This window comes from Oncorhynchus gorbuscha, linkage group LG26, assembly GCF_021184085.1.
Source record: "Oncorhynchus gorbuscha isolate QuinsamMale2020 ecotype Even-year linkage group LG26, OgorEven_v1.0, whole genome shotgun sequence".
Lineage (NCBI taxonomy): Eukaryota > Metazoa > Chordata > Actinopteri > Salmoniformes > Salmonidae > Oncorhynchus > Oncorhynchus gorbuscha.
Window position 1 is genome coordinate 20749828 of NC_060198.1, and position 18693 is coordinate 20768520.

General features: G+C 45.7%; 1 protein-coding gene across 1 annotated transcript in view; it reads left to right on the forward strand.

Annotated features, from left to right (window-relative positions):
• The window catches only part of LOC124016308 (heterogeneous nuclear ribonucleoprotein L-like), an 81935-nt gene extending 77025 nt beyond the window's left edge, over positions 1–4910 (forward strand). The window contains exon 13 of the mRNA XM_046331855.1: positions 3489–4910. Coding sequence (XP_046187811.1) covers positions 3489–3544 — 56 coding nt within the window. The 3' untranslated portion in view covers positions 3545–4910. The remainder of the gene's footprint in view (positions 1–3488) is intronic.
• Positions 4911–18693: the final 13783 nt, after the last annotated feature.

Sequence of the window (18693 nt, forward strand, 5' to 3'; positions counted from 1 at the left end):
TCTGTGGAAACGTTTCATCCTGGAGATTGCCACGGTGAAGGTGTGGCTCTCTCTTGTGAGATGCAAATATACATCCGGACAATGCCAGATAGAATCAACATGCCAGGCTAGCCGCTAGACGCCTCTTCCTCACTGGCCTTCATCGTTCACATTTGTTCACTTTCTCTATTTATCGACTACAATACAAGTTCAATACATTTTTATTTTATTCTTCCCTTGTGTTCCTCCCCTTCACTGCAGTTATTCACCTTCACACTGGCTGACAACACAAACAAAAGCCAATTGACAAAACAAAAATGGAATCCCCCCCCAAACACCTCCATTATGTTCTTTCATTATTTGTTTTTGTGGCAGAGGAGGAACATTGCAGGAGAAAGCTTTGTTTTCTCTAATAATAATGGCTTTCATACAGAGAGCCTCACGCCATAGTCTCTTAGTGGGTGGCAGGCCTAAGTTTCCAGTTAGCTGAAAAAATTCTGAATACAGAATATAAGGAGTAACCCCTTGAGGCAACACAACACACACACAAACACTCACTCCATCATTTGCTCACTCACACATAATATTCAAATACATTTATACTGTCTCTGCACAGCCGCGCACCTACTCACATGCAAGCTGCTGCTACTCTGTTTATATTATATCCTGTTGCCTAGTCACCTTACCCCTATACATATCTACCTCCATCACTCCAGTATCCCTGCACATGTAAATATGATATTGGAACTTACTTTTTAAATATTTCCTGTATATAGTATGCTTCATTGTACTTGTGCATGTGACATTAAAACTTGATTCTTGAAACATGATCCTGACTAGTATACCAGGCATTCAGTTGAAATGTTGATACATAAAGAGACATGACATATTATAAGCATTATTATAAGACATTATAAAGGCTTGTGAATGCTTTTTTTTATTTTTATTATTTCACCTTTATTTAACCAGGTAGGCTAGTTGAGAACAGGTTCTCATTTGCAACTGCGACCTGGCCAAGATAAAGCATAGCAGTGTGAACAGACAACACAGAGTTACACATGGAGTAAACAATTAACAAGTCAATAACACAGAGAAAAAAGGGGAGTCTATATACAATGTGTGCAAAAGGCATGAGGAGGTAGGCGAATAATTACAATATTGCAGATTAACACTGGAGTGATAAATGATCATGTACAGGTATAGATATTGGTGTGCAAAAGAGCAGAAAAGTAAATAAATAAAAACTGTGGGGATGAGGTAGGTGAAAATGGGTGTGCTATTTAATAATAGATTATGTACAGCTGCAGCAATTGGTTAGCTGCTCAGCTAGCTGATGTTTGAAGTTGGTGAGGGAGATAAAAGTCTCCAACTTCAGCGATTTTTGCAAATCGTTCCAGTCACAGGCAGCAGAGTACTGGAACGAAAGGCGGCCGAATGAGGTGTTGGCTTTAGGGATGATCAATGAGATACACCTGCTGGAGCGCGTGCTACGGATGGGTGTTGCCATCGTGACCAGTGAGCTGAGATAAGGCGGAGCTTTGCCTAGCAAAGCTTTGCCTAGCCTTGTAGATGACCTGAAGCCAGTGGGTCTGGCGACGAATATGTAGCGAGGGCCAGCCGACTAGAGCATACAAGTCGCAGTGGTGGGTAGTATAAGGTGCTTTAGTGACGAAACGGATGGCACTGTGATAAACTGCATCCAGTTTGCTGAGTAGAGTGTTGGAAGCAATTTTGTAGATGACGTCGCCGAAGTCGAGGATCGGTAGGATAGTCAGTTTTACTAGGGTAAGCTTGGCAGCGTGAGTGAAGGAGGCTTTGTTGCGGAATAGAAAGCCGATTCTTGATTTGATTTTCGATTGGAGATGTTTGATATGGGTCTGGAAGGAGAGTTTGCAGTCTAGCCAGACACCTAGGTACTTATAGGTGTCCACATATTCAAGGTCGGAGCCATCCAGTGTGGTGATGCTAGTCGGGCATGCGGGTGCAGGCAGCGATCGGTTGAAAAGCATGCATTTGGTTTTACTAGCGTTTAAGAGCAGTTGGAGGCCACGGAAGGAGTGTTGTATGGCATTGAAGCTCGATTGGAGGTTAGATAGCACAGTGTCCAATGACGGGCCGAAAGTGTATACAATGGTGTCGTCTGCGTAGAGGTGGATCAGGGAATCGCCCGCAGCAAGAGCAACATCATTGATATATACAGAGAAAAGAGTCGGCCCGAGAATTGAACCCTGTGGCACCCCCATAGAGACTGCCACAGGACCGGACAACATGCCCTCCAATTTGACACACTGAACTCTGTCTGCAAAGTAATTGGTGAACCAGGCAAGGCAGTCATCCGAAAAACCGAGGCTACTGAGTCTGCCGATAAGAATATGGTGATTGACAGAGTCGAAAGCCTTGGCAAGGTCGATGAAGACGGCTGCACAGTACTGTCTTTTATCGATGGCGGTTAAGATGTCGTTTAGTACCTTGAGTGTGGCTGAGGTGCACCCGTGACCGGCTCGGAAACCGGATTGCATAGCGGAGAAGGTACGGTGGGATTCGAGATAGTCAGTCACCTGTTTGTTGACTTGGCTTTCGAAGACCTTAGATAGGCAGGGCAGGATGGATATAGGTCTGTAACAGTTTGGGTCCAGGGTGTCACCCCCTTTGAAGAGGGGGATGACTGCGGCAGCTTTCCAGTCCTTGGGGATCTCAGATGATATGAAAGAGAGGTTGAACAGGCTGGTAATAGGGGTTGCGACAATGGCGGCGGATAGTTTCAGAAATAGAGGGTCCAGATTGTCAAGCCCAGCTGATTTATACGGGTCCAGGTTTTGCAGCTCTTTCAGAACATCTGCTATCTGGATTTGGGTAAAGGAGAACCTGGAGAGGCTTGGGCGAGGAGCTGCGGGGGGGCCGGGGCTGTTGGCTGAGGTAGGAGTAGCCAGGCGGAAGGCATGGCCAGCCGTTGAGAAATGTTTGTTGAAGTTTTCGATAATCATGGATTTGTCGGTGGTGACCGTAACAAGTAGTAAGCAATGATACCTGCAGGCTACCTCCCCTGTGATCTAGGAAATCTATGGAACAAATGTTGCTACCAAGTGTTTATCAAAGTTAACTCATTGATCATGTCTCTTTTAAAAAACACTCTGTAACACTTAATAAGTTGTCCTTTTATATGGAGTGAATCTTTCAGAGTCTTTCGCTGGCTAACTTACTGCCTCTGCTTCATTAAATATCCCACCAGGGCATTGCTCAAACTGACTCTAGTGTCAGCACATGATTATTTAGAGCAAATGTTCATACACACACACACACACACACACACACACACACACACACACACACACACACACACACACACACACACACACACACACACACACACACACACACACACACACACACACACACACACACACACACACACACACCTCAAAGTAAATGTATAGAGTTAAACATGTGTGCAAGTCATGTATTTTCTACCCTCTCCTCATCCCTTCTTCCTCTTCTGTCTTTCTTTGCAGATGGTTCCAACCCTTACACCCTCAAGCTTTGCTTCTCCACTTCCTCACACCTCTGAGACCTGGTAAACCAAGATGGCCGCCACACTAGTTTGCCATCAACAAGGGGAGAAGCGGATAGGGGAGAAAGGAAGAACACCCAACAAAGGAGAACAAAAGAAACAACGCAAGGGTGGTTAGTCAACACACTTTTTCGGACCTGAGAATGGAAAGGCGGGTGTTAAAAACACTCAAGATCATTTCTCCCCCTCATATGAACTATTTTAATGGATTCTTTTTTTATGTCTTTTTTCCTTTATTTACAAAAACTATTTGAAGGAGCTGCAAGTGGTTGGGCTGACAGTTGTAACTGACAGAGGGAGAGGAAAGCCCAACTATGCATCCTGGCAGGGCTGCTTACTCTGCACTACAATTGATTTGACATTTCCTGTGCTGACTTGACGAGGGCCGAATTTGACTTCTGTCTTTTTATTGTGTGACCTATTTTAGTGGTCAAAAGACAGTGGCCTACGTTACGTTTTAATTCCTAAGCTGATGTCGATGGCCAGTGGCCAGTTTTACAACTTTCAGACGATTCCCAAAGTTGGACCATGAGAACTGTATACCCAGTTTTTCCCCTATATTAGATTCTTCCTTAGGCGGGATGCAAAAGCCCTCGAAGCAACATCTAGGGCAGCTGGGATAAAAATTACAAATTGAAGCCAATGGAGGGCAAATCATTTTAGGCGGTGGAGGGCTGCTCTAGCTAGGGGAAACACTGGTGGAAACTAGTGGAAATGTGCGTGCCTAACTGCAATATAAGAGATTACTCAGTGTTTGTAAATGAACAACCAGTCCATATTATAGTGTACATATATATGTATAGCAGTTGAGTGGGTGTCCGGGTGCTATGTTAATAAGAGCAGTTCCTCATGGAAAAAACACAATTTTACATGTGAATTGTTCCAAGAAAACACATGTGAAATCATATGATTTTCCACATGTGAAATCATGTGTTTTTTCTGTGTTTCTACATTTTCTCTGTCGATGGTCCTCTTCTTTGGAGGACCATTTGAATTCAAACTAAAATGAACACTTGAGACTTGTGTCAGAAGTCGGTGTCAGCTTACACTCTGATGGTCAACAGCAACCCGCCATGTCGGTCCCTGGATCTAGGGTTGGGAAACACTGAATCAGAGGGGTGAAATACTCAGCCACTACGACACGTCTGTCTTCTCTCAAGACAACATTTTTTGAAGAGGACATTTGCTTTTCCCAAACTGTGTTTCAAGAATTCCAAACACTGAAGGTCCATGCGGGTTGTATGTATTTAGTGTTCCCAGTTATACTGTGTCTCCATGTTTGTACTTGGCACACCACGACCACGTCTGAAGAATTCACTGTGAGCATGTGCAGAAATTAAAACATTTGCCAGTCGATACACAAGAAGGTCATTTTATTCCCATTCCAATAGGTGCTTATCCATTTAGAATACTATTATATACCCAGTTCCGGTAACACTTTGCAATAAGGTTACCTTTAAGGGGTTATAGTTTATTTAATATTGAATTAAACTTTTATAGAAAATTCTATCACTACTAAATGCCATTTGAACAATGAGAACAGTGAGTCTTTTTGAGATTTCTGTTGCTTTGTCATGTTTCATCATACAGAGAGTGAAATTCATCAGTTTAGCAAGGTCAAGGTAGGACTGTCAGTTCCTCATTAGAATTTGGTGTCCTGACGTCTGGGTCACAGGGTTATGGGAAACACTTTTACACTTCAGACTGCTTTAAGTTATGTGTAAGCAATTAAGCAGGCAAATCATATTATGATTACAAGCAAAAATTATTTTAGGATATAGTCGTCGTCCATATTGGTCGCATCTTGGCATCCGGCTGGTCCTCACAGTGAAAAGGTTTGCAAAGCATCTTGCTTGAAAAAGCAATTGCCAAACTATCTGTCTATATACCGTACATTCGGAAAGTATTCAAATACCTTGACTTTTTACACATTTTGATAACGTTACAGCCTTATTCTAAAATTGATTAAATATTTTTTCCCTCATCAATCTACACACAAAACAGGTTTTTAGAAATCTATTAAAAATAGAAAACTGAAATATCACATTTACATAAGTATTCAGACCCTTTACTCAGTACTTTATTGAAGCACCTTTGTCAGTGATTACAGCCTCGAGTCTTCTTGGGTATGACGCTACAAGCTTAAAACACCTGTATTTGGGGTGTTTCTCCCATTATTTTCTGCAGATCCTCTCAATCTCTGTCAGGTTGGATGGGGAGCATCGCTGCACAACTATTTTCAGGTCTCTCCAGAGATGTTCGATCGGGTTCAAGTCCGGGCTCTTGCTGGGCCACTCAAGAACATTCAGAGACTAGTCCCGAAGCCACTCATGTGTTGTCTTGGCTGTCTGCTTAGGGTTGTTGTCCTGTTGGAAGGCGAACCTTTGCCCCAGTCTGAGGTCCTGAGCGCTCTGGAGCAGGTTCTCATCAAGCATCTCACTGTACTTTGCTCCGTTCATCTTTCCCTCGATCCTGACTACGGTAGTCTCCCAGTCCCTGCCGCTGAAAAACATCCCGGTTCCAGGTTTCAGGTTTCCTCCAGACATTGGCTTGGCAGATTCAGGCTTGGCATTCAGGACAAAGAGTTCAATCTTGTTTTCATCAGACCAGATAACCTGGTTTCTCATGGATCTGAGAGTCATTAAGGTGCCTTTTGGCAAACTCCAAGCGAACTGTCATGTGCCTTTTACTGAGGAGTGGCTTCTCTTCTGGCCACTCTGCCATAAAGGCCTGATTGGTGGAGTGCTGCAGATGGTGGTCCTTCTGGAATGTTCTCCCATCTCCACAGAGGAACTCTGGAGTTCTGTCAGAGTGACCGTCGGGTTCTTGGTCAACTCCCTGACCAAGGACCTTCTCCCCGATTGCTCAGCTCTAGGGCTTGGTGGTTCCAAACTTCTTCCATTTAAGAATGATGGAGTCCACTGTGTTCTTGGCGTCCTTCAATGCTGTAGAGGTTTTTTGGTACGCTTCCCCAGATCTGTGCCTTGACACACACCTGCCTTGGAGCTCTACAGACATTCCTTCGACCTCGTGGCTTGGTTTTTGCTCTGACATATACTGTCAACTGTGGGACCTTATATAGACAGGTGCGTGCCTTTCCAAATCATGTCCAATCAATTGAATTTACCACAGGTGGGCTCCAATCAAGTTGTAGAAACATCTCAAGGAGGTTCAAAGGAAACTGGATGCACCTGAGCTCAATTTGGAGTCTCATAACAAAGGGTCTGAATACTTATGTAAATAAGGTATGCCTGTTTTTTATTTTGATTACATTTGCAAAAATAAAATTTAAAAAACGGGCTTTGTCATTATGGGGTATTGTGTGTAGATTGAAACATTTCTGTAATCGATTTAGAGTAAGTCTATAACGTAACACAATTTTGAATAATGGAAGGGGTCTGAATATTTTCTGTACGCTGTAGCTCTGAGTTACATTATCCAGAACAGTGATTTCCAGACATTTCCTTGAGTTCCCCCAGTTCCATGTATTTGATCTATTCCTGTACGAGCATACCTGATTCAACTGATCAACTAATTATAACGCTCGTCGTGGGAATGAGGTGAGGACCAAAGCGCAGCGTGGTAAGTGTTCATCATTATATTTATTAAACAGAGAACACTAAACAAAATAACAAAGGAGAATGAAACGAAACAGTTCTGTAAGGTGACATACACATAACAGAAAACAATCACCCACACCACACAGGTGGGAAAAGGCTACCTAAGTATGATCCTCAATCAGAGACAACGAACGACACCTGCCTCTGATTGAGAACCATACCAGGCCAAACACAAAACCACAACATAGAAAAAAGAACATAGACTACCCATTTAACTCACACCCTGATCATACTAAAACAAAGACATAACAAAAGAACTAAGGTCAGAACGTGACAGTACCCCCCCCCCCCCCAAGGTGCAGACTCCGGCCACAAATCCTGTACCTATAGGGGAGGGTCAGGGTGGGCGGCTGTCCGCGGTGGCGGCTCTGGGGCTTTGGCGTGGAACGTGGACCCCACTCCATCATAGTCTCGGCCCACTTACGTGGCTCCTTGGGAGCGACGACCCTCGCCGCCGACCTCGGACTGTGGAGGGCCCCGATTGGACGGGAGATTCCGGCAGCACCTGACAGGCGGGAGACTCCGGCGGTGCCGGAGTGAAGGGTGATTCCGTCTGCACCGGAGTGAAGGGTGATTCCAGCAGCTCCTGACTGACAGGCGGCTCTGGCAGCTCCTGACTGACGGGCGGCTCTGGCAGCTCCTGACTAACGGACGGCTCTGGCAGCTCCTGGCAGACGGGCGGCTCTGGCAGCTCCTGACGGACGGACGGCTCTGGCAGCTCCTGACTGACGGACGCCTCTGGCAGCTCCTGACAGACGGGCGGCTCTGGCAGCTCAGGACAGATGGGTGGCTCTGGCATTTCAGGACAGACAGGCAGCTCTGGCAGCTCAGGACAGATGGGAGACTCTGGCAGCGCTGGACAGGAGGGAGACCCTGGCAGGGCTGGACAGGCGGGAGCACCTGGAGGAAGGAGATGGAGAGACAGCCTGGTGCGTGGGGCTGCCACAGGAGGCCTGGTGCGTGGAGGAGGCACCCGGATAGACGGGACCGTGGAGGCGCACTGGAAGTCTCGAGCACCGAGCCTGCACAACCTTACCTGGCTGGACACTCCCCGTAGCCAGGCCAGTGTGGCGAGGTGGAACAGACCATACTGGGCTGTGCTGGAGAACCGGGGACACCGTGCGCAGGGCTGCTGCCATGTACCCCGGGCCGAGGAGACGCACTGAAGACCAGATGTGCTGAGCCGGCTTCATGGCACCTTGATGCCCACTCTAGCCCGGCCGATACGAGGCGCTGCGATGTAACACATCAGGCTATGCCTCTGCACCGGGAACACCGTGCGCCTCACGGCATAACACGGTGCCTGCCCGGTCCACCTCTCTCCCCCAAGATTTTTTGGGGGCTGCCTATCGTCCCAGCTGTGCTGCCGTGCTGCCTACTCATACCACCACCGCTCAGCTTTCTCTGCCTCCAGCTCTGCCTTGGGGCAACGATATTCCACAGCCTGTGCCCAGGGTCCTTCTCCGTCCAGAATCTCCTCCCATGTCCATGAGTCCAGAGATTTCTGCTGCTGCCCGATACCACGCTGCTTGGTCCTTGGTTGATGGGTGATTCTGTACTAACGGAATCCTCAACCTCTGGGTGAGTCCACTATCTATAAAGTTCCCAGCTGCGCCTGAATCGACTAGCACCTTATGCTGGAGAGAATGAGAACATTTGGGGAAACAAATTAATAAAAACATGTGACCAACAGGAAGCTCTGGGTGAGTGTGGTGCTGACTCACATGGGGTGACCGAGAAGTGTTCCACCCCGCACTAAATAAAAACGTGATTATTGTAACGATCGTCGTCCTCGTCTGAGGAGGAGTAGGAGAGATCGGACCAATGCGCAGCGTGGTGCATTTGAATGAGAATGAATACAAAATACAAAAAGAACAAGAGAATCAAAATGAAAACCGAAACAGTCCCGAATGGTGCAATCACTGAAACGGAAAATATTCACCCACAAAACACAGGACCCCTGCAGCACCATAGTACTATGGAGTCAGCAGGAGCAGCGACCACCCTTCTTCCATCGATGGAGGAGCGTGTCCTTCATCATACGTCCATCCTCCATCGCATCGGATCGGCGATGGATCAGATGATGGAGAGGATGGACCGATAGGAGAGGAGTAGTCTCCCTACTTCCCCTCCAACTCCCCCACCTACAACGCTACAACCAAGGTCCGGAACTCCAGCGTGAAGTCCTGTGCGCTCCTCGTCTCCTGCCTGAGATGGAACAATCTCTCACCAGCCGCTCGGCCCTCCGGAGGGTGGTCGAACACGGCCCGTAAGCGGCATGTGAACTCCAGGTAGTGGCCCCTCGCCGAGTCGGGCCCGTTCCAAATGGTATTGGCCCACTCCAGGGCTGTACCCGTCAAGCAAGAGACGAGGACGCTCACACTCTCCTCGTCCGAGGGAGTTGGCCGAACGGTGGCCAGGTAAAGCTTGAGTTGGAGCAAGAATCCCTGGCACCCCGCCGCCGCTCCATCGTACTCCCTCGGAGGCGCAAGACAAAGTGCGCTGGTTCCGGATACTGCTGGAGGAGGTTGTAGCGTTGTAGGTGGGGGAGTTGGAGGGGAAGTAGGGAGACTACTCCTCTCCCATTGGTCCATCCTCTCCATCATCTGATCCATCGCCGATCCGATGCGATGGAGGATGGACGTATGATGAAGGACACGCTCCTCCATCGATGGAAGAAGGGTGGTCGCTGCTCCTGCTGACTCCATAGTACTATGGTGCTGCAGGGGTCCTGTGTTTTGTGGGTGAATATTTTCCGTTTCAGTGATTGCACCATTCGGGACTGTTTCGGTTTTCATTTTGATTCTCTTGTTCTTTTTGTATTTTGTATTCATTCTCATTCAAATACATTATGGATACGTACCACGCTGCGCATTGGTCCGATCTCTCCTACTCCTCCTCAGACGAGGACGACGATCGTTACAATAATCACGTTTTTATTTAGTTGAATCAGGGATGCTAGTACTGGAATAGATCCAATATGTGGAATAGTGGCGGGTCCTCAAGCAGAGGTTTGTTAAGCACTGAGGCTGGTACTTTGGGAGAGGTTTGTGAAAAAATGATCTAGAGACCATCCATCTGTATCTCTGCTCTGTATTCAACTATAACCACGGGGACCCATGGTAGTGGCTCCTGCCCGGCTGCCCCTCTGGTCTTGGGATCTTGAGGAGATGTACGGGGAGTAAACACAGCTGTGTCCCGAAAAGACCAAACCCACTCTGCATGTGCTTCAGTGATGCATGAAAAGCAACCTTCTGGCCTCCCTTATTTCCCTCTCTTCTCTTTTTCACACTTCCCTGGCTGTAGCAATCCCTGTTTTTCTCACCAGGGTCATATTCACTAGGCACAAATGGAAGCCATCAGACTGAAATCCGATGCAACATATTTAGCTATATTTTGCACTAATGTATATGACCCAACTGTGGGAGCCTGAGATTGGAAGATCTGTCTCTAAATGAACCTCAACCAAATATTGTTGTTGACAGCACTAGGTCTTTGTACATTTCTAAAATTATAAAGGCCTAGTGCCAAAAATGTGTTTTTTTACACTTGCCCTGGCACTAGGAAGTTAGCAGCAGTCATGGGGAGCAGGTCGATTCGCATTCCAGTGCTGGTTTTTGAGTTATATCCTGGGCTCCCCCCACGGCGTTGAGAGAGTAGCCTAGCTAGCCTATAGTGTGAGTAACCCAAATGGGCTACTAATGTGGCGTGACTTCGTAGGCTATGCTTGACCCCTTTGAAATTTAAAGATGTATTCAATGTACACATAGAGAGCAGAGACAAGATGAGGAGTGAGAATAATTACTCTTCTTATTTTTTATTTTACCTTTATTTAACCAGGTAGACCAGTTGAGAACAAGAACAAAATATCAAGTAATCAGAAAACCAAGACAGCTAGTCCGGGAAAGATTTATCAGGAAATATTCACAAGCATGTGTTTGCGGGAAAAATAAGCTGACGTTCTCATTTACAACTGCAACCTGGCCAAGATAAAGCAAAGCAGAGTTGGGATGGGATAAAGTGCAGTCAATAACACAATAGAAAATCTGTATACAGTGTGTGCAAATTAAGTAAGGAGGTAAGGCAAAAAAATAGGCGGGCGGGCGGGTGTGGGCAGTGATAGGTTGAAGAGCATGCATTTAGTTTGACCAGCATTTAAGAGCAGTTGGAGGCCACGGAAGGAGTGTTGTAATGACATCGAAGCTCGTTTGGAGGTTTGTTAACACAGTGTCCAAAGAAGGGCCAGATGTATACAGTGTGGTGTTGTCTGCATAGAGGTGGATCAAAGAATCACCCTCAGCAAGAGCGACATCATTGATATATACAGAGAAAAGAGTCAGCCCGAGAATTTAACCCTGTGGCACCCACATAGAGACTGCCAGAGGTCCGGACAACAGGCCCTCCAATTTGAAGAACAAATTCTTATTTTCAATGACAGCCTAGGAACAGTGGGTTAACTGCCTATTCAGGGGCAGAATGACAGATTTGTACCTTGTCAGCTCAGGGATTCGAACTTGCAAACATTTCAGTTACTAGTCCAACACTCTAACCACTAGGCTACCCTGCCACCTCTATCTGAAAGTTCAGTGATTTATTCAGAAGTTCTCTTGAGCCATCAGAGAGAGAGGGGAGAGAGAGAGAGAGAGAGCGAGGGAGATTGTGGCTTTCAGTCACCCGTATCATAGAAACTCTCCTCTGTAGAACTCTGTGGCTTACTTTTTTCAGAGTTGATTTTCTCCCTCAGGACCTCACTGGAGTATCAAAATCTCACTACACACAATGCAGATGAAGAAAACCATCAACTCTCTTTCCCTCTGTTTACCTGTGGCACCTTACTCCTAATATACAATCACAATGAGTTCCTGAAACCATCAGGTTATTACTTCAGAAAACTTTTGGTGAATATTAATTGTTGATGGTGTGTGTGTAACCCTTAAAGGGGCATTTTACTCCAAATAAAAATATATATACAGTACCAGTCAAAAGTTTGGACACACCTACTCATTCCAAGGTTTTTCTTTATTTTCACTATTTTCTACATTGTCGAATACTAGTGAAGATATCAAAACTATGAAATAACACATATGGAATCAAAAAAAAGTGTTAAATAAATCAAAATATATTTTATATTTGAGATTCTTCAAAGTAGCCATTTGCCTTGATGACAGCTTTGCACACTCTTGGCATTCTCCAGCTTCATGAGGAATGCTTTTCCAACAGTCCTGAAGGAGTTCCCACATAAATGCTGAGCATTTGTTGTCAGCTTTTCCTTCACTCTGCGGTCTAACTTATCCCAAACCATCTCACTTGGGTTGAGGTCAGATGATTTTGGAGGCCAGGTCATCTGATGCAGCACTCCATCCCCCTCATTGGCAAATAGCCCTTACACAACCTGGAAGTGTATTTTGGGTCATTGTCCTGTTGAAAAACAAATGATAGTCCCACTAAACGCAAACCAGATGGGATGGCGTATTGCTGCAGAATGCTGTGGTAGCCATGCTGATAAAGTGTGCCTTGAATTCAAAATAAATCAGAGATAGTGTCACCAGCAAAGCACCCCAACACCATCACACCTCCTCCTCCATGATTCACAGTTGGAACCAACAACAACAACATGGTCCACCCACACAGATAGTGTGGTGAGGAAGGCGCAAGCTTCAGGAGGCTGAAGAAATTTGTCTTGGCACCTAAAACCCTCACAAAATGTCCACAATTGAGTGCATCTTGTCACCGCCTGGTACGGAAACTGCACCTCCCGCAACAGCAGGGCTCTCCAGAGGGTGGTGCGGTCTGCACAACACATCACTGGGGATAAACTACCTGCCCTCCAGGACACCTACATCACCCAATGTCACAGGAAGGCCAAAAAGATTATCAAGGACAACAACCACCCAAGCCACTGCCTGTTCACCCCGCTATCATCCATTATAGGTGCATCAAAGCTGGGACCGAAAGACTGAAACACAGCTTCTATCTCAAGACCATCAGACTGTTAAACTTGCACATAAGAGGCTGCTGCCTATATACATAGACTTGAAATCACTGGCCACTTTAATAAATGGAACACTAGTCACTTCAATAATGTTTATATATTTTGCATTACTCATCTCATATGTATATACTGTATTCTATTCTACTGTATCTTAGTCTATGCTGCTCTGACATTACTCATCCATATATTTATGCATTCTAAAATCAATTCCTTTTGTTAGATTTGTGTTACTTGTTAGATATTACTGCACTTTCGGAGCTAGAAAGACAAGTATCGCTACACCTGCAATAACATCTGCTAAACACATGTATATGACCAATAAAAGGTGATTTGGTTTGATTTGACGTGTGGAGATCATCCGTTCACCTACTCTGCGTCTCACAAAGATAAGGCGGTTGGTACCAAAAATCTCAAACTTGGGCTCACCAGAGCAAAGGACAGATTTCCACCGGTCTAATGTCCATTAGTCGTGTCACTTGGCCCAAGCAAGTCTCTTCTTATTATTGCTGTCCTTTAGTAGTGGTTTCTTTGCAGCAATTCGACCGTGAAGGCCTGATTCACGTAGTCTCCTCTGAACAGTTAATGTTGAGATGTGTCTGTTACTTGAACTCTGTGAAGCATTTATTTGAGCTGCAATCTGAGATGAAGTTAACTCTAATTAATTTATCCTCTGCAGCAGAGGTAAATCTGGGTCTTCCTTTCCTGTGGAGGTTCTCAGGAGAGCTAGTTTCAAGAGCTTGATGGTTTTTGCGACTGCACTTGAAGAAACTTTCAAAGTTCTTGAAATTGTCCTGGATTGACTGACCATGTCTTAAAGAAATGATGGACTGTTGTTTCTCTTTGCTTATTTGAGCTGTTCTTGAACTTGGTCTTTTACCATATAGGGCTATCTTCTGAATACCACTCATACTTTGTCAGAACACAACTGATTGGCTCAAACATATTAACAAGGAAAGAAATTCCACAAATTAACTTTTATCAAGGCACACCTGTTAATTGACTACCTCATGAAGCTGCTTGAGAAAATGCCAAGAGTGTGCAAAGCTGTCATCAAGGCAAAGGGTGGATACTTCGAAGAATCTCAAATTTAAATAGAAACACTTTTTTGGTTATCACATCATGTGTTATTAGTTTGGATGTCTTCACTATTATTCTGCAATGTAGGAAATAGTAAAAAAATAAAAAACCCTCAAATGAGTAGGTGTGTCCAAACTTTTGACTGGTACTGTATATTTTTCATTAGTACACTTTTGATACAGTCCAACATGTCAATCGTTCAAGTTTTTAAGATATGACTTTCATCCTACTGGACCCAGTTTTTTTAAACATTTAATCCATACCAAAATAATTGTGTGTTGTCTAAATCCTGATCCCCCAATAAATTAACTTCCCCCGATATTTTGGACACAGAAATAAAAATATTTTGTCCACGTCATGAGATTATACGACAGCCAAGCCAACACCTTACACCAAGCGGTCCAAACCTGAAAGAGGTTGCAAGGTTTTGGGTTAAGGTTGTTACATTACCCCCATTCTTTCGGGAGCGTGTGTTCATACGCTCCTCTATAACAAGTTCCTCATGTGTACATGCCTCTCTGCAGGGAAACTCAGGTCGCTGGCGTAAAAGGTAAACACCCTATGTTTTGCGCCGACAGGGTTAACCCACTTGGTGGGGATTGTAAACGTGGATCATATAGCAAGGATCGCTACGATATCTAGAACATATAAAGACATTCTCAACCTTACCTTAAACATGGATTCTTCTTATTTTACACCCTATTGGCTTCTGCTAGTTTTTGTCAGCCCTTTGAACAGTCAGCTTAATCTTCACTGGCCGGAGGCAAAAACGCACCTGTGTCGTGACGTGACTATCTTTAATGCGATGACTTCTATTTATCAAATAATGACCTACAACGTTTAATTATTACTCGATTACATTAACCATGTAACAATTAACTCATTTGGAATTTGGGGCACCACTGGAAGAGTTGTTTACAGAGTTACTATCTCCTGACTTAAACTCTAAAGATGATCTAAATATCTCTTACATCAATAACAGTCCATTATTAATTATTATCTCATCTGTTTGATTCTGAACTTCGCATAATTGTTGGGTATCTGCATGAACCCTAACCTAAGTGATGAAGTGATGAAGGCCAGCCTTCTGGAGTCGCCTCTTCACTGTTGACGTTGAGACTGGTGTTTTGCGGGTACGATTTAATAAAGTTGCATGTTGAGGACCTGTGATGTGTCTGTTTCTCAAACTAGACACTCTAATGTATTTGTCATGTTGCTGAGTTGTGCACCAGGGCCTCCCATTTCTCTATCTATTCTTGTTAGAGCCAGTTTGCGCTGTTCTGTGAAGGGAGTAGTACACAGCGTTGTACAAGATCTTCAGTTTCTTGGCAATTTCTCGCATGGAATAGCCTTCATTTCTCAGACCAAAAATAGACTAACGAGATTCCGAAGAAAGGTATTTTCTTCTGGCAATTTTGAGCCTGGAATCCAACCCACAAATGCTAATGCTCCAGATACTCAACTAGTCTAAAGAAAGCCCGTTTTATTGCTTCTTTAATCAGAAGAACAGTTTTCAGCTGTGCTAACATAATTACAAAAGGGTTTTCTAATGATCAATTGGCCTTTTAAAATGATAAACTTGGATTTTATTTTTTTAATTTTTATTTCACCTTTATTTAAACAGGTAGGCTAGTTGAGAACAAGTTCTCATTTGCAACTGTGACCTGGCCAATATAAAGCGTAGCAATTCGACACATACAACAACACAGAGTTACACATGGAATAAACAAAACATACAATCAATAATACAGTAGAACAAAAGAAAACAAAAAGTCTATATACAGTGAGTGCAAATGAGGTAAGTTAAGGAAATAAATAGGCCATGGGGGCGAAGTAATTACAATATAGCAATTAAACACTGGAATGGTAGATTGGCAGAAGATGAATGTGCAGGTAGAGATACTTGGTGTGCAAAGGAGCAAAATAAATAAATAAATACCAGTATGGGGATGAGGTTGTTATGCAGGTGAATGAGGACCCAAAAGTGACTTGGCGAAAACAGAGTCTTTAATCCAGTAAAGTAAATAATCAATCATAAAGCACAATTCCACTCGTAATGACGAGAACAGACTGGAGACTCGATCATGAACTGCAGGTTGCCTCGGGAAGGCACTTGACCGTAGCAGACTCAGACACCTGCTCACCACGCAGCATCTGAGGGAAACACGACACGACAGGGCGATACAAAGACACAGCACGGTGAACAATATACAAGGATCCGACCGGGCAGAAACGGAAAACAAGGGGAGAAATAGGGACTCTAATCAGGGGAAAAGATAGGGAACAGGTGTGGGAAGACTAAATGATTGATTAGGGGAATAGGAACAGCTGGGAGCAGGAACGGAACGATAGAGAGAAGAGAGAGAGGAAGGGAGAGAGAAAAAGGGGAACGAACCTAAAAAGACCAGCAGGGGGAAAACGAACAGAAGGAAAAGCAAAATGACAAGACAATATAAGACAAAACATGACAGTACCCCCCACTCACCGGCGCCTCCTGGCGCACTCGAGAGGAATCCTGGCGGCAACGGAGGAAATCATCAATAAGTGAACGGTCCAGCACGTCCCGAGACGGAACCCAACTCCTCTCCTCAGGACCGTAACCCTCCCAATCCACTAAGTATTGGTGACCCCGTCCCCGAGAACGCATGTCCATGATCCTACGTACCTTGTAAATAGGTGCGCTCTCGACAAGGACGGGAGGGGGAGGGAAGACGAACGGGGGTGCGAAGAAAGGGCTTGACACAGGAGACATGGAAGACAGGATGGACGCGACGAAGATGTCGCGGAAGAAGCAGTCGCACAGCGACAGGATTGACGACCTGGGAGACACGGAACGGACCAATGAACCGCGGAGTCAACTTACGAGAAGCTGTCGTAAGAGGAAGGTTGCGAGTGGAAAGCCACACTCTCTGGCCGCAACAATACCTTGGACTCTTAATCCTACGTTTATTGGCGGCTCTCACAGTCTGTGCCCTGTAACGGCAAAGTGCAGACCTCACCCTCCTCCAGGTGCGCTCACAACGTTGGACAAACGCTTGAGCGGAGGGAACGCTGGACTCGGCAAGCTGGGATGAGAACAGAGGAGGCTGGTAACCCAGACTACTCTGAAACGGAGATAACCCGGTAGCAGACGAAGGAAGCGAGTTGTGAGCGTATTCTGCCCAGGGGAGCTGTTCTGCCCAAGACGCAGGGTTTCTGAAAGAAAGGCTGCGTAGTATGCGACCAATCGTCTGATTGGCCCTCTCTGCTTGACCGTTAGACTGGGGATGAAACCCGGAAGAGAGACTGACGGACGCACCAATCAAACGACAGAACTCCCTCCAAAACTGTGACGTGAATTGCGGGCCTCTGTCTGAAACGGCGTCTAACGGGAGTCCATGAATTCTGAACACATTCTCGATGATGATTTGTGCCGTCTCCTTAGCGGAAGGAAGTTTAGCGAGGGGAATGAAATGTGCCGCCTTAGAGAACCTATCGACAACCGTAAGAATCACAGTCTTCCCCGCAGACAAAGGCAGACCGGTAATGAAGTCTAGGGCGATGTGAGACTATGGTCGAGAAGGAATGGGGAGCGGTCTGAGACGACCGGCAGGAGGAGAGTTACCTGACTTAGTCTGCGCGCAGTCCGAACAAGCAGCCACGAAACGGCGCGTGTCACGCTCCTGAGTCGGCCACCAAAAGCGCTGGCGAATAGACGCAAGAGTGCCTCGAACACCGGGATGACCAGCTAACTTGGCAGAGTGAGCCCACTGAAGAACAGCCAGACGAGTGGAAACAGGAACGAAAAGAAGGTTACTAGGACAAGCGCGCGGCGACGCAGTGTGCGTGAGTGCTTGCTTAACCTGTCTTTCAATTCCCCAGACTGTCAACCCGACAACACGCCCATAAGGAAGAATCCCCTCGGGATCAGTAGAAGCCACAGAAGAACTAAAAAGACGGGATAAGGCATCAGGCTTGGTGTTCTTGCTACCCGGACGGTAAGAAATCACAAACTCGAAACGAGCGAAAAACAACGCCCAACGAGCTTGACGAGCATTAAGTCGTTTGGCAGAACAGATGTACTCAAGGTTCTTATGGTCAGTCCAAACGACAAAAGGAACGGTCGCCCCCTCCAACCACTGTCGCCATTCGCCTAGGGCTAAGCGGATGGCGAGCAGTTCGCGGTTACCCACATCATAGTTGCGTTCAGATGGCGACAGGCGATGAGAAAAATAAGCGCAAGGATGAACCTTATCGTCAGACTGGAAGCGCTGGGATAGAATGGCTCCCACGCCTACCTCTGAAGCGTCAACCTCGACAATGAATTGTCTAGTGACGTCAGGAGTAACGAGGATAGGAGCGGACGTAAAACGTTCTTTTAGAAGATCAAAAGCTCCCTGGGCGGAACCGGACCACTTAAAACACGTCTTGACAGAAGTAAGAGCTGTGAGAGGGGCAGCAACTTGACCGAAATTACG